The 23,453-nt window shown below is 36.6% G+C and overlaps 1 protein-coding gene across 2 annotated transcripts in view; it reads left to right on the forward strand.

Moving 5' to 3' along the window:
• KIF16B (kinesin family member 16B) overlaps positions 1 to 23,453 on the forward strand; it is a 358,373-nt gene that overhangs the window by 70,391 nt on the left and 264,529 nt on the right. For both annotated transcript variants that reach the window (XM_043987183.1, XM_043987182.1), the window contains exons 10-12: positions 4,699 to 4,874; positions 17,967 to 18,032; positions 22,653 to 22,712. In XM_043987183.1, coding sequence (XP_043843118.1) covers positions 4,699 to 4,874; positions 17,967 to 18,032; positions 22,653 to 22,712 — 302 coding nt within the window. The remainder of the gene's footprint in view (positions 1 to 4,698; positions 4,875 to 17,966; positions 18,033 to 22,652; positions 22,713 to 23,453) is intronic.

The raw sequence follows: 23,453 nt of genomic DNA on the forward strand, positions 1-23,453 counted from the left end.
ACACAGCCTCAGTGGGCAGGTGAAACTCATGTCCTCATTGGCAGGAATAACAGCAGAAATATCTCTATGCTTGACATAGCCGTGCCACTTCAAAGGCAGCTTGGTCTTCAGGATGTGGAGTTTGAGCACATCTTTGCCAGCTCAGGGTACTTTGGCATGTAGATGCATTTCTTGGCTATCATTACTCCCTCCTCAAAAAAGTTCGTAGGTGGTAACTCAGTTATTCTTGGGCATCAGCCTTCCACCAGCAGCTGTTGCCATCCCTTGCCCCCTTGTCCTATTGCTGATAATGCCTTGCCATTCCCCAACTTTGGATTACTCCCACCATTTCATGTGTTACTGAATAGAACTGGGGCAAGTCACAAGACTTTATTGCCTTTTGGGTTCTCTATAAATCTGTTACCTAATCTCAACTGGGCCCTTGCAACAGCAAGGCAATTGATCTACTCTTCCCTAACTGACTTTTCTTTATCTGACTTATTACAGTGGCCATCCTTCTCTTCTTTCAGATCTCCCACAGCATCTCCCACCTTACCTTCCCAGTTGGGGATTTTGCCTCATACTTCCCAGGAAAGTTGAGGGCAATTGAGATGAGCCCCATCCTTTCCCTTTCTCCTCATCTGATTTTATTCCCCATTATCTTCTCATTCATTCCAGTCTCTCAACCCCTCTTCATGTACCCTTGTCCCCATAGCCTCCAGTCTTCTCTAGATCATTTCCCTTACTATTATCCCTGTCCTGTAATCTTTAATTTCTCCCTATCTATATGCTTCTTTCCCAAAGCCTTTGACATGCCAAAGTCTCCCTCCCCATCCGTCTTCCAGGGGAGCAGCTCTTCCTCTCTGTGCTTATCTGTCAGCTTAGCTGCAAGTAAGCCAGACGGGCTGTTCAGTCTGCAGACTGTTGGGCCTTGGCCTAGCTGCCTGAGGACAATCACAACCTCAGTGGGCAGGTGAAGCTCATGTCCTCATTCGAAAGAATAACAGTAGAAATGTTTCTATCCTTGACATAGCCATGCCACTTCAAAGGCAGCATTAGTATTAACATAAGTTTTTCTAACATTTTGTTTGATAGTAATTGCTTTGTTCAGCATAGATCAGTTCTTATTCACCTCCATCTACACTTGTAAGAGCACATGAATTTCTTCCATATACTATAAATAAAACTTTAAAATGTAATTTCACTAAAAAACAATAGCAGCAAGAGCAAAAAAACAAAGTTAGCAAAGAAAATAGAAAAAAGCCAATAATGTGATTGGAATGGTAGAGAAAGAAACATGGGTCCTACTTGGTATGGTAATTTCTGCTTTTTATCACTAAGAATAGTGGTCAGTAGTTAACCTTGAGTTATGAAGTCAGATATTCATGTATAGTCATCTTCAGAATAGATTTTAGCACATATTAAAGAAAAGACTTTCTGAAGTTGTTTCAGGGTATAGTGTAAAAACTTCTAAATTGTGAATTAGAGGGCTCAACTTCTAGTCTTGATACCAGCTCTGATACTAACTAGCTGTCTGGCTTTGGGCAAGTTATTTAACCTTTCTGGGCCTCAGTTTCCTCATTTGTAATGGAATGATGATCTCCAGATTCCTGCTTAGCTGTAAAATTCTGTGATTTAAAGTGGGTTACCCTTGCCATAATTTGCTCATTCATCTTAGATGAAATTGGCATTAGTTTAATGTGGACATTGAAAAATCATCTGCTTCCTAACAAAGCTATGTTTAAACTGTCTTAGATGAAGAGCTGATTTGTTTTTGCAGGGCAGTGAGGGTTAAGTGACTTGCCCAGGGTCACACAGCTAGTAAATGTCAAGTGTCTGAGGTCCTATTTTAATTTAGGTCCTCCTGAATCCAGGACCGGTGCTTTATCCACTGTGCCACCTAGCTGCCCCCAAGAGCAGCTAGATACCTAACCTTCCTTAGTACCTGCTTCTACTATTTCAAACCCTTCATTGCCAAAAAAAGACTTCTTTATCACACCTCATTATCGTATATTGCAGTCTGAGCCCATTTCTTTTGTTTTCTTTGGTGGCTTTTCTAGGTTTTCTTTCTGGAACCTTGGCAATCCTTTCTTTTATGAACAGAATCTTTTTGTTTTAGAATATCTACAATGCTCTAAGCACTAAGATAGACTCTTTACTCATGATTTAAACTGAATTAGAATGCTTTTATTTTATACTCTGAAATGAAACTTTGGTACAAATGTTATTTCAGCAAAACTTACATAGGTTCAAACTACTACTCAAACTGCAACTCGACTGGGGGGATTGGGGTTTCATTCCCTTTGGCACTGAGATTTAGATGACACCAATAGAACTTGTACTCTCTCAAGAAGTAGAAACCAACTGGCTTACCATACCTATTTAGCAAGACTAATTAGTTAGTAGAAAGTTACCAGATGGCATGCTTCCTGTATCCTGCCATGCCTGGAGAATTTTTTCCTGGCTTACTCATTCTTTGTTCCCTCCCCATAGCAGTGGTCTCATTAGTAAGAGTCTTGTGTTGTTCCCATAGGGGCTGGTGAATTTCAGTCTTTCTTTCCTCCCCATGAAGTGGTAACCTGGATTCTTTCTCCCCATAGGAATTTATATCTTGAGGCCTAAAATATCATTTGGGTCTCTTTCCTTTGCCTCTCCTTAGATAGCTATCAATCTTAGTAATCAAGAATTAAAATTACATTTATGTCTATATATATATATATATATATATATATATATATATATACACATACACACAAATAATTGTATATGTAAACATACATATTTATATATTAGAATAAATTGGTGTATATTTGTTGTTGTTCAGTAATTTCAGTTGTATCCAACTCTTTATGATCCCAAATGGTGTTTTCTTAGCAAAGATACTGGAGTGGTTTGCCATTTTCTTCTCCAGTTCATTTTACAGATGAGGAAACTGAGGTAAACAGGGTTAACTGAATTCTCCCGGGTCATACAGCTAGTAAGTGTCCGAGGCCAGATTTGAACTCAGGAAGATGATACATACACACACACACACACACACACACACACACACACACACACACACACACGTATGTATGTATGTGTGTGTATATATACACACACTACATAATACATGTGTGTACCACACACCAATTTATGTAAGCCAATTTACAGATATATACATGAATTATATAGACACATACCTATATATGTATATAGGTATATAGTATACATACACACACTACTATATCTGTATTATAGATATATAACTTTTATGTATATGTGTATTCCTAGATATATACATTTGTGTGGAAAGAGAGAGTTTGTGGGTATGAGTTTTACTTGATTGCTAAGATTGCTAGTTCTGACTGATTATTATTCTAGAAACATTCTTACGAAAACTATTGAAAACAAGATTGTTTTCAGAACATGTAAATTTAGTTCACTTTTTTGGGGTTAAATTATTCTACTTTTGATATTGTCATATAATACTAGGGAATAGTAATGAGGTAGCTGTCAAAAGCACTGTGTAGTATAAAGAACACTGTATTTAGATTCCTAAGACCTGCATTCAAATCCTGACTGTGCTGCTTATTTCCTGGATCGTTAAATCACTCAGACCTCTCCAGGCTTCCGTTTTCTCATGTGTAGAGTGAAGGAATTTGCTATATGATCTCTCTCCCCATTTCAGCTCTTAACCCATGGACAGATAAATTGAGTAAAAGAGCACTGCGGATACTAGGTTCTGAGTAGCTAACACTTGAGAACTGAGAGACAGGTCAGTTATCAATTCAGTCTGACAGAAGTGTGCCCAGTGTTGTAGAAGTGGTTTTTTTTCCCCTATTGAAATATATTCCTTCCTTTAACTTTAAAGGGCTAGGAAAATTCCATATCTATGGTACCAAGTGAGAGGCCTCTGCATCTTGTCTATTACCTCTATTTACTTCATGTATTTTAAAAGAATATCTCTTGAATGTGTTCCCTATATCCCACATTTAGGGCTAGCTATTGGAAACAATCAAATTTGGCTATCCTTTCATTTTCTACTTTACTTTTCCAGTTTGCTAAAGAAACTCTTGAAACTTGCTTATTCCTGCATTTTTCGTTTTTTCCTTTTGCAAAGTTTTACAAAAGGTTCTGAAAGTTGCGTGTTCTTTGTAGTAGCAATTCTCTGCTTTAGGACAGAGTTATACCTAATCTCTTTAGTGATTTGTAAGTAATATGACTTAACTATATGAATGGAAAAAACAAAATGTACATTTCCTTTTGTGTTTGATGTAAAAACGGGGCAAGAAGACCCTGTTCCATCTGCACAGGAACCACATTCCTTGGTTGACAACCTGCCATTAATCAGTTCTCATTCTTTTAACTTCATGTTTTCCCCTTGGGTCATATTCCAAATTGGAGTTTATTATCGAAGAATATAATGATAATGCTTTTCTATTCATTTGAGAAACAACCCAGTAGGTTCTTTTTCTATGGGTATTAATTTCAGATACAAAAATATTTTGATCACTGAGTGTTTAATTGTAGAATTGAGTCAAGTAACTGGAATTTAATTTGGTAGTGAACATTCTCCTTATAAATCTTAGATAATTTTTAATATTCATTACTGGAACAGTGAATATTTATGTCTACCCAACAACCTGAGCTTAATTTGACTTCTAGATTATGAACCAAGTTTGTATTAAATGAAACTCACAGTGCTGGATAAATAATTTTTGAATTCATTCTTCACAGCTATTTCACCTGCCGATGTCAATTATGGAGAAACCCTAAGTACTCTTCGATATGCAAATAGAGCCAAAAACATCATCAACAAGCCTACCATCAATGAGGATCCTAACGTCAAACTCATTCGTGAGCTCCGAGCTGAAATAGCCAGACTAAAAACTCTGCTTGCCCAAGGGAACCAGGTTAGGTTTCTGAGATTTTATGAATAATTTTCTTTTAGTAATAGCATCTATTTCTGGATCTTAATGAGATAATTATTTCACTCATTATATTGATTTGAGTAAATAAGTGCTAACTGAAGCTATGAATGAATAAACTGTTTCTTCTCTCCCCCTCCTTACATAAAGTTCCAATTGGATTTTGTAAAAAAAAAAAAAAAGAAAGAAAGAAAATCTGCTAAAGTTGATATGATTGATAACCTAATAGCATTTTTGCATAAGTCTTCATTGGGTCTTTCAACAAAATATGGCAGACTTTTGATCCATGACTAAGTGTCCTCATGTTTATTTTTATCGTTTTCAAGTTATAAGTCAGTTTTAAGATAATGAAAAGTTTGCAAAATGTCATTATGATGTGGAAATTCATAAAATTCTGGTATTTGTTCTGCTTTTTAAATGTTGCCATAATATGATTTCTGGGAGCATCACAATACTCTGTCACTGAAAGTGAACTTTTGAAGTAAAACCATCTTATTCCTGGGGCTTCTTGGTGCTCAGGCTACTCAGCCCTTCGGATGAGCTCTATGACATGCCTTATGTAGAGCTTCTATCATGCTAACGGTGAAAACTGTGCAGTTACAGTATAGAGTCACTGGCAGGAGATCTAAAATAAAAAAAATTCTAAAGTTGGTTTTAGAACAGTAAGAAATAAAACTTCCACATTCTTAGGCAGCAAAAGATACTCTGTATCCCTGCCCCCAACATAATTATTAATACATCTTATGTAATTATCTCTAAACCTAAAAACAGTTTCCTGGATCATGCTGTCTCTCATAAAATTATGGTCAAGTTACTTGTGATTTCTTATGATTGTGGAAATAGTCAATTAGCTCATTAGTTACTTTGCACTGAGGCCACATGGGAAGCAGGATAAAATCTTGAACTTTGAAGTTTCCTGAGCCATGCCGTATGTTTCACATTTCTTTCCTTCAAGATGCCCAACAACCATTGGATAAGAATGATTCATTGTGGTGAACATTTGTTCTAAGTTCCAAACATATATTCTCTTTTGGAAGCTTCCTTTTGTGGAATGGAACATATTAGAATGAGGGATAAATTCCTTATGCAGGATTTGGGATTGGACCCATTCTCTTCTCATCCATGAATTTGAACTTATAGGGTCATTTAGAAGGGAGGTTCGTGGCAAACTTGCCTTATGCTGTATTTTCTAAACCAAACTATATTGTGGACCAGCACAGTATTTAAATTCTCTACTGTGAGTTGTTTTTCTTTTGCATTCTATTAGGCTTTTCTTTAGTTCAGGGGGCAGAAACTGGGAGCAGACAGGAGCCAGGGTAGAGGGAGTAGTAGTCAGTGTTTAAAGTATGGGTTTTAAGAAATAAGGACTTTTGTAATAAAAGTTTGCAGAGCATTCAAAATCTCCCATGGTTCATAGACAAGATTTTGAGAAGTAATAATTTTCAGCATACAGTGAAAAAAAATCAGGGAAAGATAAGCTTTTAAAAAAGGCAAAGAACAAAATTTTGCTATTTGTATCAAAAATGCTGATGAAATTCTCAGGCAACCTCATACACTAAACTTTGTTAGATTATTAAATGGGCCAGGCACACGTAGTACTTGTTGGGAAAGATCATGATGGCTTCAGTTATATTTTAATAAGGGACAGGGTGTGGGGACAAATGGGACAGAAAATAGAGAAAAATGGTATGGGGGAAGGTTACAGAGGTAAATGGCATGGGAAGGGGGAGAGGGAAGGGGTGGTACAAGAAGACAGGCAGCATGGGGAAGATGGAGAGGGGTTAAGGCACAAAGAGTAACCCATGTAACCAAAAATTAGAGTTGGGAGCACTTAGCAGCATAGACCCATAGGAATGTTTCGGGGGTTGGAGTTTGGGGTCTCATTTTTATAGGGTTTTCTCCTTTGTAGATTTTCAGTAAGGGATAGACTATGCCACCTTGCGGGGGTTAGTTCATTAACATATCCAAATCATCTCAAAGTTGTTTGTAAAACTTTAAAGTTAGCATACCTATGTCATCTTCAAATTATCAGCACCATTTAGTGATCTGTTGGTCATACTGTGGTTGTCTGGAACTTAGCTGAGATTTACATATCACAGGACCAAAAGGGCCTGATGGCAAGGCGTAGGCAGCTTCCCCTGACTTAGCACATATTCTCAGGATGTGCTTTTTGGTTATTATATGATACAGTTTGCAAACTGTGCTCTTTTGAGCACGGGACTTTCCTTTTGCAATCTTTTTTTAATTTTTTCCCCAAAATTACATCTAAAACCAAATTTTAACATTGACTTTTAAAACTTTGTGTTCCAAATTCTCTTCCTCCTTCCCTACCCCCCATAAGAACTCAAGCAATTCAATATGAGTTATACATGTGTAGTCATGTAAAACATTTCCACAATAATCAGATTGTGAAGGAAAACACCAAAAATAACTTTAGTTAGTTCTTTCTCTGTAGATGGATTACATTTTTCACAAGTCCTTCAGATCTTGTCTTGGATCATTATATTGCTGAAAATAGCTACATCATTCACATTTTGTATACAGTGCATCTGACTTGCATCAGCTCATCTAAGTATTTCCAGGTTTTTCTGATAGCATCCTGCTCATCATTTTTTTTTACACTAAACTACATTCATATAGTATTTTAAAGAGAGAATTCCTTACAATAAACCCATGAGGTTTATTATTGCAACAATATAATAGATAACATTTATATAGTACCTTATACCTGACAAAGAATTTTCTTCACAATAGCCTAGCAAAGTACCATTCATTTTATCATCATCATCATCTTACATTGCTCTTGCCTCTGCTTCAAATTTTTTTTCACATTTACTATTGCTGTGTTTTTCCCCATTCTATTCCCTCCCCGTGACATTTACTCTATTTTCTATCTTCTTTCAGCTTATCCCTTCTCAAAAGTGTTTCACTTCTGACTGCCTTTTGCCTCCCTTTGCAATCTTACTTCCTGCCATTATTACTTTATACTGGCTACTTATAAACTTAGTTATTATACTTACTGGGCATGGTGGTCAGGGGAACAAGAACAAGATATATATTTTTTTACAAGATATATTTTTTAACACAATTGTGAGGATATGAAACATAATCTTTTTTGGGGGGTGGGGTGGGGCAATGAAGGTTGAGTGACTTGCCCAGGGTCACACAGCTAGTGTCAAATGTCTGAAGCTGGATTTGAACTCAGGTCCTCCTGAATCCAAGGCCAGTGCTTTATCTACTGCACCACCTAGCTGACCCTGAAACATAATCTTAAAGAGTTTGAGTTAAAATTATTTCAGAGAGGGTAGAAAGCCTTAACAGTCTTCAAAGGTAGAAAATAGATCAGAATGTCTAGTTGGAATTTGTCAGTTTTGTTGCTTATTTCACACACATCAATTGGGGCGAGGGAAGGGAATAAGAAGATAATTAAAATTCAAATTATAACAGATCATCCTTTGTCACATGTTTATTGGTGACCACATCTGTTTTTCTGCCATTCTCTGTGCTTAAAGCAAATTGTGAGGAAGGGAACCAAACTAATATTTTGTTAAATCTGGGTTCTCATTGGTATGGGTATACCAGTGCAATTCATTACCACCTGCATGGGTCATAACCCATCCTTGCTATCTTACTCTGTGTAGTCCTGCTCTGAATCCTTTCATAAATCATTAATAGAGGGTCTATGTGACGAGCTCGAGGAAGACTTTTCTCTTATACCTTTTAGATTTTGGGGAATGCATCAGCAACACGTGAGCTATCTTGCCTATTATCCTTCACTTTTAAAACACATTTTTCTCCATCTCTTTTTCTTTTTATATCACTTTCATTTCCACATATATGCTTCCTTTCTTGGTAAAGATTTAAAAAGGAAAAGGTGAAAATAATTCAGCAAAACCAGCCAATGCATCCACTTGAATCTGATAGTATATTCAGAACTTTATTAAGGAGAAGAACTCAGAGATATGTATTTTGCCAACTGTTACTTTTTGAAATAGTTCTCAGGTTTGGAGAAAACATCTGGTAGTTTATTGAGAAAAAACATTTCCTTGTTATAAATTTCTACTTGTCTCCAATTTTTTTTGAACGTAATCTTCAGAAAGTTCTACAGGACTGGAAAGTACTGACATGTAGGCTGTATTTCCTAGGATGAGAATCCCTTAACATTTTATGATGGTTTTAATAAACTGGCCCCTTCAATGCTTAGCTATTATTTAGTTTCTCTTTATACTGAATTAGGAAGAAAAGTAGTCATTTTTGTTTGCATAACTGCTGATTTTAATTTAAAATATGAAAGTTCTTTTATTTTCTCTCAAAAGAGTATACACGGTAACAGTTTATAAATATATATACATGCACACATTCTATTTTATAAATTTTCCAGATTTGCAAACTGAAGATTACTCGTGTTTTGAATAAGCTACAAATACAAATTATTGCTGAAATACAAGTGATTAGCTTCACACCATTTTTTCCAATATAGGCTACAATTGTTACACTAGCCACTTCTAGGTCCTAGAATTTTGGAAAAGTAGTACCAGAAAGCAGTATTTCATTTAGCATAAATCAGACCCTTCCTTTTTTCAAACTTCAGTAGATCTCTAATCTCATTGATATGGATGTTCCATGTTCTTTTGTGTTTCTTCATCCTGTGCACCTTCTATCCATGGTCTTCTATAAATCCATAAGGTGGGGGAGGGGCCCTGGCAACATTCTAGGGGCTCAGGGAGTATCTACTAGAGCTCTCTTTCTCTCTCTTTTTTTTTTTTTTTTTTGGTGGGGCATTGAGGGTTAAGTGACTTGCCCAGGGTCACACTGCTAGTAAGTGTCAAGTGTCTGAGGGCGAATTTGAACTCAGGTCTTCTTGAATCCAGGGCTGGTGGTTTATCCACTATGCCACCTTACTAGATCTCTTAATGATGTTTTGATACCAGTAGAAGAGAAGAGCTAGCTGTTCATCACTTATTCCTAATATTACTTTATCTTGTACAACAGATATAGTACACAAACTGCAGTCAATTCATAGGGGATCTTTTTGGTAATAATAATAATCTCACATTTATGTAGTAATTTAAGGTTTATAAAGCACTTTATGGGCAGCTAGGTGACACAGTGGATAGAGCACTGGCCCTGGAATCAGGAGTACCTGAGTTCAAATCTGGCCTCAAACACTTAACACTTACTAGCTGTGTGACCCTGGGCAAGTCACTTAACCCCAATTGCCTCACCAAAAAAAAAATAAATAAAGCACTTTACATACAGTATTTCACTTTTATTTAACTCCTTTGAACTTCTTTTTAACTCCTTTGAACTTCTTGTTATTACCCTATTCACAGATGAGGAATCTGAGGCTCAAGCCCGGTAGGTAACTTTTACAGGATCAAAATAGCTCATTAAATGTATGAGGTAGAATTTCAATTTGAATTTTGTTTCCTGGTTCCAAAAGCTGAGTTCTTTGTATTACACTGAAATTGTTTTTTATGTTCTTCAGCATAAAGTGTCCCCAGGAAATGATTCTTATTGCCTACAGGGCACACAGTGAAACTAGTCTTACCAATTACTCTGTACCCCCTCTAAGGAGAACCTGTGAACCATCCTTCTGTTTAGTTGCCTCTTCTTTGTTCAGTTTAATTCAGTATTTACTGTGAGGCAGCAGCATGGTGTAGTGGATGGAGGGCTGGTCTCAGAGCCAGAAACACTTGGATTTGAGTCCTGCCTCTGCCACCAGTCAAGTTACTTAACCTTTCACTGCTGTAGGCGGAAGATATGAACTTTTGTGGGCTTCTGCCCACAAAACTCCTTGAATGCTGCTGAATCAGATTAAAATCTAACTGGTAGATGTTTTTTAAAAAATAAATATAGAAACCATATAGATAAGTTAATTTATGTTTTTTCTTAAAGTCAATGCTATGACTCTAGGCTATTCTCCAAGATTCTAAGTAGCAGGGAAGAAACTGACCTGTATTGAAGAAGTTCTTCACTGAGAGTCAATAAAATCACAATCCAGAAGAAAACAAAACAATCCCTGGACTTAATGAGATTATATCCTGTTGGGGAAAAATATTATGTGCATAGAAATATAAATACAAAATATCATCTTGGGGTGGGGGGAGGTGCCAGCAATTGGTAGAATAAAATTAGGCTTCATCAGCTGAACTTTAAACAAAGTCAAGAATTCTGTGAGGGAGAGGTGAGGAAGGAGGACACCTCAGGCATGGGAGACAGGAGATAGAATGTTATATATAGGTCAAAGCAAATTCAAGTTGGCTGGAATATCTAGAGTGTGTGAAATAGCATAAGGTTCAAGGAGCCTGGAAATGTAGGCTGCACCTAGATTGTTTAGAGCTTTCAGTGCCAAGCAGAGAAGCTTACTTTTTATCCTAAAGCCAAGTGTGAACTCTGAGAACTGCTTGAAGAAAGAGGAGTGTGCATTAGGGATCACACTTTGGTAGCTATGTGGACAATGGTTTGAAAAGTGAGAGGAAGGGAAATCAATTGGAATTCTGTCACAACAGTCTAGGTGAGTAGTAATAAGAATTTTAGGGTTTGGGCTTTTTTAGTGGAGAGACAGGATAGATGCAAGATATATTTTGGCTGTAGAACCAATATGACATGGTTTTGGATTCAGTGGATGAGGTAAGAAGGAAGAGTTGAACATGGCTTCGAGGTTTTGTGTTTTGGTGACTGGAAAGATGGCAGCACTCTCAATAAACAAGAGGAAGAAAAGGGGAAGGTATAAGGTAGAAAGATGATAAACTCCATTTTGGGCATGTTGAATTTGAGATGTATGTGGGACATCTAAATGAGAAATGTTGAAAATGAGTGCGATAATGTGAAATTGGAGTGATAGTTGAATCTACTGAAACTGATGAAATCCCTATAGGCAGAGTGTGGAGAGAGAGGAGCCCGTATAGCATCTAAGGGGTAGACAGACCCCCCTTCCTTTTGTAAGAGTGGAAAATGGATGAAGATCATGGAAAAGAAACTGAGGATGAGTGGTTAAACAGGCAGAAGGATGTCTTATGTCTCCTGGTTTCATGTATAGCAAGAACATCGAGAGTGATGTAGTTAAACATCTCCAAAAGTATGGGAGGTAGTACTTTATAGTTCAAAGTATGTTGATTCTAGAGTTGGAGGAGCTAGGTTCAAATGTCACCTCTGTTACTTACTACCTATATGAATTCAAGCAATGCACCTAGTCTAGCTTAACTTCAGTTTCCTCATCTATAGAATGAGGAAGTGAGAATAGATGACCTCTGTGATTTTATGTCAGGTTATGAATTTACAACATTATTACTTAAATTAATGATTATTGATGATCTGCTACTGGGATTATTATTATTATTATTATTATTATTATTATTATTATTTGGTTTTCATTTTCTACAACTTGGTAAATGGGGATGTGAATTGTAAAGGTATAATGGTAATTTAAAAAATCTGTTTGTCCATTCTAATCAATTCTCCACAGAGTCACCAAACTGATTTTTCTTTTCTTTTTTTAGTGAGGCAATTGGGGTTAAGTGGCTTGCCCAGGGTCACACAGCTAGTAGTGTTAAGTGTCTGAGGCCAGATTTGAACTCAGGTACTCCTGACTCCAGGGCTGGTGCTCTATCCACTGCGCCACCTAGCTGCCCCCAAACTGATTTTTTTAAAGCTCATGATCATGTTGCTCTCTGTTCAGTAAATTCCAGTGACTCTCTAGTGCTTCTAGCATCAATTATAAACTCTTGCTTGACATTTAATTTATTGTTTCTTTACAACATGGCCTCTTCCAACTTTCCAGTTAACACCATCCTCCTAATCCCTTAGTCACAACCTAGGAATCATCTTTGTTTGTTTGTTTTTGTGGGGCAATGAAGGTTAAGTGACTTGCCCAGGATTACACAGCTAGTAAGTGTCAAGTGTCTGAAGCCGGATTTGAATTCAGGTCCTCCTGAATCCAGGGCCAGTGCTTTATCCACTGCGCCACCTAGCTGCCCCTAGGTGTCATCTTTGACTCTCACTGTCATTCATCTTCCATATCCAGTCTGTGCCCAGGGTCTGTCTATTTTACCCTGCAGTATCTCTCAAATATGCTCCCTTAGCTCTAAAACTGCCACCACTCTGATGAAGGATTGTAATGGACTATTTTACAATAGCTTGCTGGTGGGTCAGTCTTCTTCAGGTCTCTTCAATCCATTCTCCAATCAGCCATCAATGTGATTTTATAAGATGGGTCCCTGTTGCCTCTGTCATTCAAAGCCCTTCATAATTCAGCTCTTCCGATATAACAGTCTTTTTACAGCTTACTCCCCACTACTTTTTACTCTTTGATCCAGTGACTGGCCTCCTTGTTTTCCGTGAATATGACACTCCATTTCTTGGCTCCAGGCATTTTCACTGGTTGTTCTCCATGCATGGAATGTTCTTCTTCCTCATCTCTGTCTGTTGGCATCTTTTGGCTTCCTTTAAGTCCCAACTAAAATTCCATCTTCTACAGGAGGCATTTCCCAATCTCTCAGTTCTATTGCCTCCCTTCTTTTAATTATTTCCTTTTTTACTGCATAGAGTTTATTTGTACATATTTGTTTCCTCATTTCCCCATTAGATTGTGAACTTCTTGAGGTCAGGGATATCTTTTGTCCCTTTTTCTATTTCCAGTGCTTAGCACAGTGGTTGGCACATAGTAGGTACTTAATAAACGTTTATTGACTGATTGACCCCATTACTATGAAATGGCCAGGAATCTTGCTTTAAAAAATATTTTTAGAATTTTTATAACTCATTCTAGTTTTTTATGCCTGACTGAATCTCCTTTTGATAGTTTATTCAATTACAGGTCTAATCAGTGAGGTAGACATGTAGATACTCTTTTTTTAAATTGAACTGATAAAGGCTATATTGTCTATGTATTGAGAGTTGGCATCATCATCAAGAAGAACTGCTTCAGATACATTGGCTATATGACTCTGGGCAAGTTGCTTGAAGTACCCTTAGCACTCTAGGTAGCTCCTTAAGACCAGAAATTGCTGAGCAGGAGGAAGTCTGAATTGGTTGAGGAAATTTTCTTTGCTTGAGCCAGTTTCTGTTCCAGTGACATCAGAAGTCTACTCTACCCCCCGTTTCATATCCCCAACAAACAAACAAACAAAAAAAGAGTTGATGTAATTGTACATGGCTGGGGCTGTATGTTTTCTTCTTCTTTTTTTGGGGGGGCAGTGAGGGTTAAGTGACTTGCCCAGGGTCACACAGTTAGTGTCAAGTGTCTGAGGCTGGATTTTGAACTCAGTTCCTCCTGAATCTAGGGCCAGGACTTTATCGACTGTGTCACCTAGCTGCCCCGAGGGGCTGTATGATTTCAAACATTTCTTGATTTCAGTTAAGAATTTAGTAACCCACTTTTGGATCTCTTTGCATATTTTGTGAATGATTGAATAGACTGAATCTACAGAATCATTTGATGTTTTGTAGACTACTGGAAACTGACTGTAGCTAGGATGGAGAAGGTTGCACATTGTATAAAAATTGATTGAAGAAATTGCGAATATTTAGCCTGTTGAAGGAAGACTCTGAGGACATGATAGCTGTTTTCAAGAAGAGAAATGATGCTTTCTTCTTGCCTTCGGAGAGGAGAGCATGTAGGAACTGAGGGGGAGTTGTAAATTTAGACTGAACCTCAAGGGAAGCTTCTTAACTGTGAGATCTCTGCAAAAAGTAGAATGGGCTGCCTCAGAAGTATTGGGTTCCTCTTCATTAGAGGGATTCAAGCATCTTTGTATCCCTGCTTTCAGTCTCAACTCCTCTTCATATTGAGCAAGACTGCTCCACAAGAGACAGAAAGCTAAGACCTTTTCATTTAGTGAAGTTGATTGATTGTAAAACAGATAGATTGAGATTGAGAATCCCATAGTACAAAAGTCTCAACCCTCAGTTCTGGCCTGAATAAGGACCCATAGCTATTTCCTATTTCCATTTGATCTGTGTGGAAAGTGAATTAGCCTGCTTTGTGCAGTCATTGTGCTAGACACTGGAGATACAAAGATGAGAACAAACCCAACGTTGTCCTCTAGGAGCAGACAGCATGTGCACAGATAAGTACAGACAGATGGCACTGGAGCTGAGCTTTGAAGGAAACTAGAGATTCCAAGAGACTGAGGTGAGATGGGAGTATGTTCAAGGCCTTCTAGACAGTCTGTAAAGGCATGGAGGGAGACAGCTTCGTACTTCATATTATTTTCAGTGCAAAGCTTATGTTCATGTTGTTATGAAACCAACTTGATCTTTCAGAATATTCATTCTGTATCTCTAAATTGTTATCTAGAGAGCTCTTGACTTTCTAGATAGATTTCAAAGAGTTCAAGGCTACATTTATATCTGTTCATCTCTGGAATTTAGTTTGGGATTCTTCAATTCAGTTCAATTCAATAAACATTTAGTGAGCACTTAATGTACCAGGTACTGTGCTTACTTAGCCCTCAATAGGTTTACAATCTAATGAGTGAAAGCAACACACAAAAGGAAGCTGAAAATTAGGGGAGAGGACCATGATGTTCTATGGAGTCTAAACCAAGGGAAGCACCTGATGGAAAATGGAGTTATCTGAAAAGTTCAGATTCTAGACCTATGTAAAGGAAGGCTTTGGGAGTTTGGTGCTCTGTCTTCTAGCTCTCCAGTCAGGGGAGAGAGGTGACTGAGGAAATTGAGAAAGTATATTTAAAATTGAGTTAAATCATCATGGAAATGAGATTTCAGGTGATTAACCTATCCGGGAGGGAGCATGTAGAGCATATTCATGTACACAGGAAATCCTGTGCTGCTAGATGAATCCTCATCTCAACTAGCTCTGGGCTTGTTTCTGGAGGTTACACCTTTCTCCTTGGGCACCAGTGCTTGATTGGCTGCAGAATATAATATGGCATTGGACTCCTGGAGTTCTGGGCCTCAGGTGGCTCCCAGTCTCCCAGAGGCTTGCTTTCCTGACCTTTTAAAACTTATCAAGTCGGCACTTCCAGATTATTTTCCACCTCTGGGGCCATTTCCATCATTCCACTCAATCAAAGAGATTGCTGTGTTTACCAGTTGGTTTGCAGACTGGAACCAGTTATGGAGTGTCTCTGCATGCTTTATGGTCTTTCTGATTCTGATATTTCCCTTTCTACACATCGGTTAGAATGGTGCATGTTTTTATATCAAAGGGTGATACAAAGCCCTTATGGATATCAAAGCACTTAGAATCAGTGACATTCAAAGCCAGACACCCATGGTGCTGTTTGTAGGATGAAACCAATTATTTGGGCAGCTAATTTCAGGACCTAATTTGGGAAGGGTAAAGATGATCAGCAGTGCATGAAGGAGAAACATACTCTCTTTGTATTTTGTCAACAAGGTAATCATTATTTATTGGTAGTCAGCTGTATGTGGTGTTTGCATTCATATTATTGTCTTTAGCATATTTCTTTTAAAAGGCAATATGTACATGCTTTACTGGACAGATTTTCAGGATATACTTAATTTTCCTGATTATAGGATTCCATTTTCCTGATAGGGAAAAGACCACAAATACTTCCAAAGTAAGAGTATCATTAAGAGTCATTACGGGGCAGCTAGGTGGCGCAGTGGATAGAGCATCGACCCTGGAGTCAGGAGTACCTGAGTTCAAATTTGGCCTCAGACACTTAACACTTACTAGCTATGTGACCCTGGGCAAGTCACTTAACCCCAATTGCCTCTCTTAAAAAAAAAAAAAAAGAGTCATTACGCAAATCCAAACTGAGAAACTCTCCCCCCCCAATTATTTCCCCCAATTTTTTGTTTTTGCTTTTAAAAAGTTACTAAGTATTTATTTTTACTCTCTACCATCTCACCCCCCCCCTCCCCCCTCCCGCCCATGCCCCGGGAAAAAACAAACCAAAGCAAACCCTGGTAATAACTAAACAGTCAAACAGAAGAAATTCCTGTATTGGCCATGTTCAAGATGGGTGTCAAATTCTTTAGTTTATGTCCATTGTATTTTTGTGAGTAGGTGGATGGCTTTCTTTATCACTGGCATTCTGTTATTGTACTTAATTATTATTGTGTTGTTCAGAGTTCTTAAGTTTAAGAGGGGGGGGAGGGAGAGGGAGAAGAGAATATGTGTACGTGGCATTGCTAATGTTGCAGAAGGGAAAGTGGGGTGGGAGGGAGGGGCTGGCAGAGAGAGGTTCACTCTGTTTCCTTTTTACCAAATATGATTTAAGCTCTAATAAAAATCAGATCCTCTGATAAACTTAACATATAATAATAATAATAAGGGTAATCTCAATATGAAGTAATAAATGGTTGTGTGAGACAGTACAGACCTATCCCAAATTAATTAAATTTGTAATGCTTGATTAAATAGGCAGGTGTTCTTAAATGCCTATTACAGCATATAAATTCCTATACTATTTTTAGTGTGGGCAATCTTGTATTTCCAGAATATTATATTCCAAATGCCACCATGGTTCGTTGAGAATATTAGTTACCCTAAGCTTCAACACAAAGTTTGATTCCCTGTGGTTACTTATTTTAGTACTTATGATTAAAAATCAAATTTCTATGGTAAAAAGCATGTTCCAAGTGCATAAAAATTTGAAGCATTTTCAATTCAAAAATTTTATGAATATAGCATTTCAAAGCAATTTATCAACAGAATCTGCTTTTCCCTTCCTTTGCTTTATTGAGAACTGATTGCTTTTTAAGAAGCCAAGTTATTAAAAGGTATCAGATTTGGTTAAGGTATATGCATATACATGTGCATATATATATTTGTGCATGTATACATATGTTTATCTGTGCATATATACACATGGGTATGTTTTTGGTATAGATTGGTATAGATTTGGTATAGATTGAAAAATAGTTTTGAATTATTCAGGTGGATTAATATAAAACAACTCATTGGTGTGTCATTGTTCTAGTTGTACCTATTGGGGATCGCTGTTCTAGTTGTACCTATAGTATTAAATGGATAATTTTGCATTATACAAATTGTTTATCCTTTTTTACACCAGGAAAAAATATGCTCTATGCTTTACTATTCTTTACTAATAATTATGTTCCTATATATTTTACTTTTAGATTGCACTATTGGACTCTCCAACAGCTTTAAGTATGGAAGAGAAACTCCAGCAGAATGAAGCAAGAGTAAGTACTGCTTTATCACATTCCCTAAAATGAACCTTTGTGAATCACATGCCCTTTTTGTATGTCTTTTACTGTAGTATTTAACATCTGAGACTTAAATATATTTTTTCTTAATTCTTTTCAAGAAAAGTTAACATTTGAAAAGAAACTAATTCTGACTCTTTGGGTTTTTTTTAATATGTTTTTTGGTATAAGTTTTTATATGTTTGTTGGTGTAAGAAATTTCCTCTGCCATTGTGGGAAATTCCAGCCACTAATGTGGTTATTCACTTCCAGAGTTGTCTGGGGTACAGAGAAGTTCAGTAACTCTCTCTGGTCTCTTAGAATTGTGTGTCAGAGATAGGGAATTAATTAGATTTGTAAGTTCATTTTACCTCCTTCTGTATCCCCAGTGCCTAGCACAGTGCCTGACACATTGATGCACTTAATAAATGTTTATTGATTAATTTGTTGGTTGGTTGATTGATTGACTTGAACTCGGGTATTCCTGAATACAAGGCCAGCTCTCTAGCCATTGAACCACACTACCTCTGTTGTTCTTATGGGTAAGGGAAAGGGAAAGGGAAGAGAATAAGTGTTTTATATAATGTCTACTATAGTCAGTCACCATGCTAAGTTTTACAAATATATCATTTATCTTCCCAACAACTCTTATGAGATGGGTGCTTTATTATCCCCATTTTGTAGTTGAGCAAACTGATGTGAATAGAAGTTAAGTGACTTTTCCAGGGTCATATATCTAGTAAATGTCTAAAAGATCATTTGGGCCATCTAAATAGTATAGAAATTTACTCATCTGCATTGCGCATAATTAAACCAAGAATACAACAACAGTCCCTGTAGCCTAAAATCATGGTGGGTTAGAAGTGAACGAGGTGGTAAACTAATGTCCACCATTACATTACAAATTTAAAAGTTATTTAAATATGTTACATCTCTTTTCTCAATTGTTTTTCTCTCATAAAGTACTCTGAAATTTTGTAATTGATATCATCTCACAAAATCAGCCTATTTCCATCCTATTACAAATTGAAAAGAATATACCTAATATACAAATGTAATAGAGTTTGAAAAAAATTTCTGAAAGTCATTGAGGGTATAATGATAGCAATCTGTATTTCTGATTGGTTGGGGAGGAAGGAAACAAGTATTTATTAGGTTAACTTAGGCTGCAGATAGGAAGGACACAGTGCAAGGTATGGTGACGACTAATAGGAGATTGGAATAATATTGGCAAATGAAGGGGAAGCAGTTCATACTGTAAGAACTAACTAGAGTCTGGATAAGGTGATGCTTTTTGAAAATGAGTTTCATCACTGCCTGATTAAATAGAATATATTTACATTATATAATAAAAAAGATTATGAAAACTATTTTTAGGAACAATTTTTGGGTTGTATTTTGTTTCATGTCCCAAATGATTAGGCTTAAGTAAGAAGGAAGATTAGGGTTTCCCCTTAAGGAAATTTACTGTAAAGTTATCTGTCTGGCAAATAGATGATTCTAATGTGGATTGTGTGGAGAAATAGTGCTAGTATAGACATTCATTTGGAATGACCATTTTTCTCCTGAAATGTTTGTCCTTTTAAATCTAATTCTAGTTTGCACGCTGAACATTCTTTCCTTGCATCTCACTTATACTTGAGAGGCAGTGTGATATGGTGGCTCAGTAGCTGCTAAAAAGCTTGCTAGGAAGTCTGTCTCTAACATAATTGGTTTGGGAACCTGCACCCGTCCCTCAGCTGTCCATTCTTTGGGTACCTCTCTGAGAGGGGTATAAGGGAAAATGCTTACCTTTCTCAGGAGAGGATGTCCCCTCCTGCCTGTGAAATCATGCCTCTGTTCTGTAATAGTTATCAGGAATGTTCAGCTTAGTCTAATAGAAAATATATTTGTGCTGACAGAAACTTTTGCCTGTCTTGCTCAGAAATCTTGCCATATTTTAAGAAGACCTCATTCTAGTCTTTTGCTATTTTTGTTTAGTTTATATTATTAGTATTAAATATCATTGCCATAATCACAATGATAAAATTGCAGCTTTATAAGAAAACTATATCATAATGATAGTTTTTTCCCCAATAACTATGTATGGATTGTGGTAATTAAAGCTTCTGGCAAAATACTTGAAAATATACTGTTTTTCATAAGTTTGAGTTATTTGATTATATTCAAAAGGAATTGGAAAATGTTTCCTTTCATGAGAAATTTTTGGTAGTATGGATATTTTGCATTTCAAAAAGAGATTTTCTAACTTGAAAACAGTTGCTAACTCTTTCTCCATAAGTGATTTTAGACATTAATTTAGTATTCCCATCTTCTTAGTTTCAGTCCTTCAAAGAAGGAATGATATTAATGGTATTTCAAATTAGCCTCTTTGTGCACATTTTTTTCTGAGTCAAAAAACCCACTGAGTGTCATATCATTTGTATTTTTGCCATAAAAGGTATCTGACATTGAATTATTCCTTAAGGCTTGGCCTTAACTCTGAAGCAGTTAGTACTATTAATTTTCCTTTCAAATCCATTAAGCAAAAGATGGGTGGTGTCAGTAAAGCAATTCAGTACTGTTTATAATTGTTTCTTTACATACCAAGAAGATTCTAGATATTGGAATTAAATATTCATTCATTTATTATCTAGTATATAGGCCTGTTAGGAGCAATATTACTTCCATGCTCATGAATTCTGCAAGCCCTTCATAATGTGCTATCATTACATTTTGTACCTCTGGATTATAAACCTGGATCCTAATCATTATTGTCACTGTGACCTCCAGTGCCTTTCTCCCTTGGTTCTTTCCCAGGTCATCTCTCCTGCACCGATTATGCTCTTTCCTTCCCAGTTTTGACCCCTTGGTGAACAACTTGAACTGTACCACAACCCTTAAGTGTGGAGACACTTGAGTCTCCTTCCCACTGTCCTGTCACCTATCATGCCTTTCTAATCCCTAACCTTGGATTACTCCTACCATCTGCTGTCTCCATTCCTCCTCACATGCTGCTGAATGAAACTGGAGGAAATCATGAAACTATGCTGATTGCTTCTACTATGAGTTGGTATTACATAATCTCAGCTGGGCCCTCATACAGTAAAGCAATTCTGTGAGTTAGGTGCTGTTATTATCCCATTTTAGAGGTAAGGAAATGAGGTCCTGGCAAGGTTTAGCCACTTTGCCAGGGCTGCACAGTTGTCTGAGGCAGGATTCAAATCCAGGTCTTCCTGATGCTGTGTCTAATCCTCTTACTTACTATACCAACACACATTTTTTTCATTAATATAGTCATCTCTTCATAGGATTTTAAAGTAGGAAAGGACCTAAATGGTTATCTAGGTTAATCCCCCTTGTTTTACAAATTAGGAAATTGAGGTTTGCTCAAGGTCACATCTTTGATAGGTGGTCAAACCAGGATTTAAATTCTATGATCTTCTGAATCCAAATCCAGAGCTCTTTCCTCTCTACCCAAGTGTAGAAAAACAGGAATTAAAGGTGTTCTCAATGTCATGGGTAGCTAAAAGACAGACATGTTTCCTGGAAACTAGTAGAATTGAAGGAGAATAGTGAGGAAAGGAGAGATGGCAGCAGAGATAGAGATGAAAAGAATTTTGAAAAGATGAAATCTTGATACCAATCTTCTGAGCTCCTCTAGTTCATCCCTTCTTGTGAGCATTTTATCCACATGGTATATATCCCCCTTCTGGTTTTTTCCTGTGTTTTCTAGGACCCAGTTTAGGGAATTACATTTGTACTTTTTATGGTCTATTTTAATTGCTTTTTAAATGACTAGGATTACATGATTAGGTTGCATTGGACTATCAAAATATCTCCATTCACTTTGAAAAACAGATTTTTCAACTAATGACACTTTGCCTTAGTAGTTCTTAATAGTGCTGGAAAGTTGGTCGAGGCTTGGGTTAAATGACTTGCCTGAATCAGAAATCTGTTATTAGAGGCAACATTTGAATCCTGTCTTCCTGGCTCCAGGCCCACCACTTGACCCACTATGCAGTGCTGCTTCTATATTGGTGTGTCAGACTGTTTCAAAATGTATATCCAATGTATGTGTCATAATATAGAAAGAAGTTGATCTTATTACATGTCTGCCTTTGTTAAAACAGCAACTGAGTCATAAAATTAAAAAAAGACAGGACTGAGACTTGGAAAATCTATTAATTAGTGACTGAAGCAGATTATCTCTAAAAGACAGTCTCAAAGATTGTCTAATCACTACATTTAATTATAAAGAAAAGGAAATCACTATTTCCTTGTGTCTAAAGTATAGACAAGCAAAATTAATAATTAAAAAGGAAGCTGCCATCCTTGATTATCTAAGGCTGATTAATATCTATGAAAACTGTTTTCATTTGTACAGTTCAGACTTTAAAACTCAGAGCTACATTCGCAAATTTTTGATTTTGTTAGCTCTTCCACATAAGGGAACATCTATAGAATGACATAAATTCCATTGAATTATTTTTGAGAAATAGTTGCGGTATTTTACTTTAAAATTATGATATATACCATCATAAATTGTCAATGGGTTTGGAAATTTTGTTGGGTAATGAGGGAGTCAAAGAAATCCCTTTTTTCTGAACATTCATTAAGCATTTATTTTATTTTCAGGTACAAGAATTGACCAAAGAATGGACAAACAAGTGGAATGAAACTCAAAACATTTTGAAAGTAAGAACTGGTCATAACTTATAATGACATTTTCTCTTCAGACAATTTTTTTCAAGTGCTGCTATGATGTACTTTGCTGGAAATAATGTGAGTGAAGTTTTTTATCATAGTTTAATTTCTTTAAAAATTGTTCTGTGTGATTAGGAATGAGAGGCAAAAAAGCATTAAAGTTACTTTGAGTATTTATTATATTTATGTTGAGACTTGTGAACTCTTCTTCCTGTTGGATCTTTTCCATTTTTGACTCAGCAAAGCACAGAAGTCTGTTGAATATTCAAGAGCATCTAATACTTTAGTGCATCTCTATTCTTGTGCTAAAACTAATATGAAATATGTTATCAATCGCAAAAAAAAATCACTTGAAAGAACCTACTATCTTTATAAAATTTGCATCCATTGCATGATTGGTTTTCAGGAATTACTAGAAGAATACTTTTTAACAGGTTATATCTTACCTTCCTAAATCCTAGACAAAGGTGAGAAGAACAGCTCTTTAGTAAGAGCTTTTTAGAACAATCTTAATTGCAAGTGTAAGATACTTTCTGTTTTTGCTCTTGTCCAACTCTGATTGCCACAACAGTGGGCTACCTCTGTTGAAAGATTCTTCTTTGGTTGAAAATCTAAGCCTAAAATCTTTTGTTATTCTCTTGTGATGAAAAGTGATAAAAAGACTGTCATTTTAGGATTTCTATTTCTGGCATATTGAGGAGAAAATATTTTCTGCAGAATTGAAAATGATCT

This window comes from Dromiciops gliroides, chromosome 2, assembly GCF_019393635.1.
Source record: "Dromiciops gliroides isolate mDroGli1 chromosome 2, mDroGli1.pri, whole genome shotgun sequence".
In the NCBI taxonomy this organism is placed as follows: domain Eukaryota; kingdom Metazoa; phylum Chordata; class Mammalia; order Microbiotheria; family Microbiotheriidae; genus Dromiciops; species Dromiciops gliroides.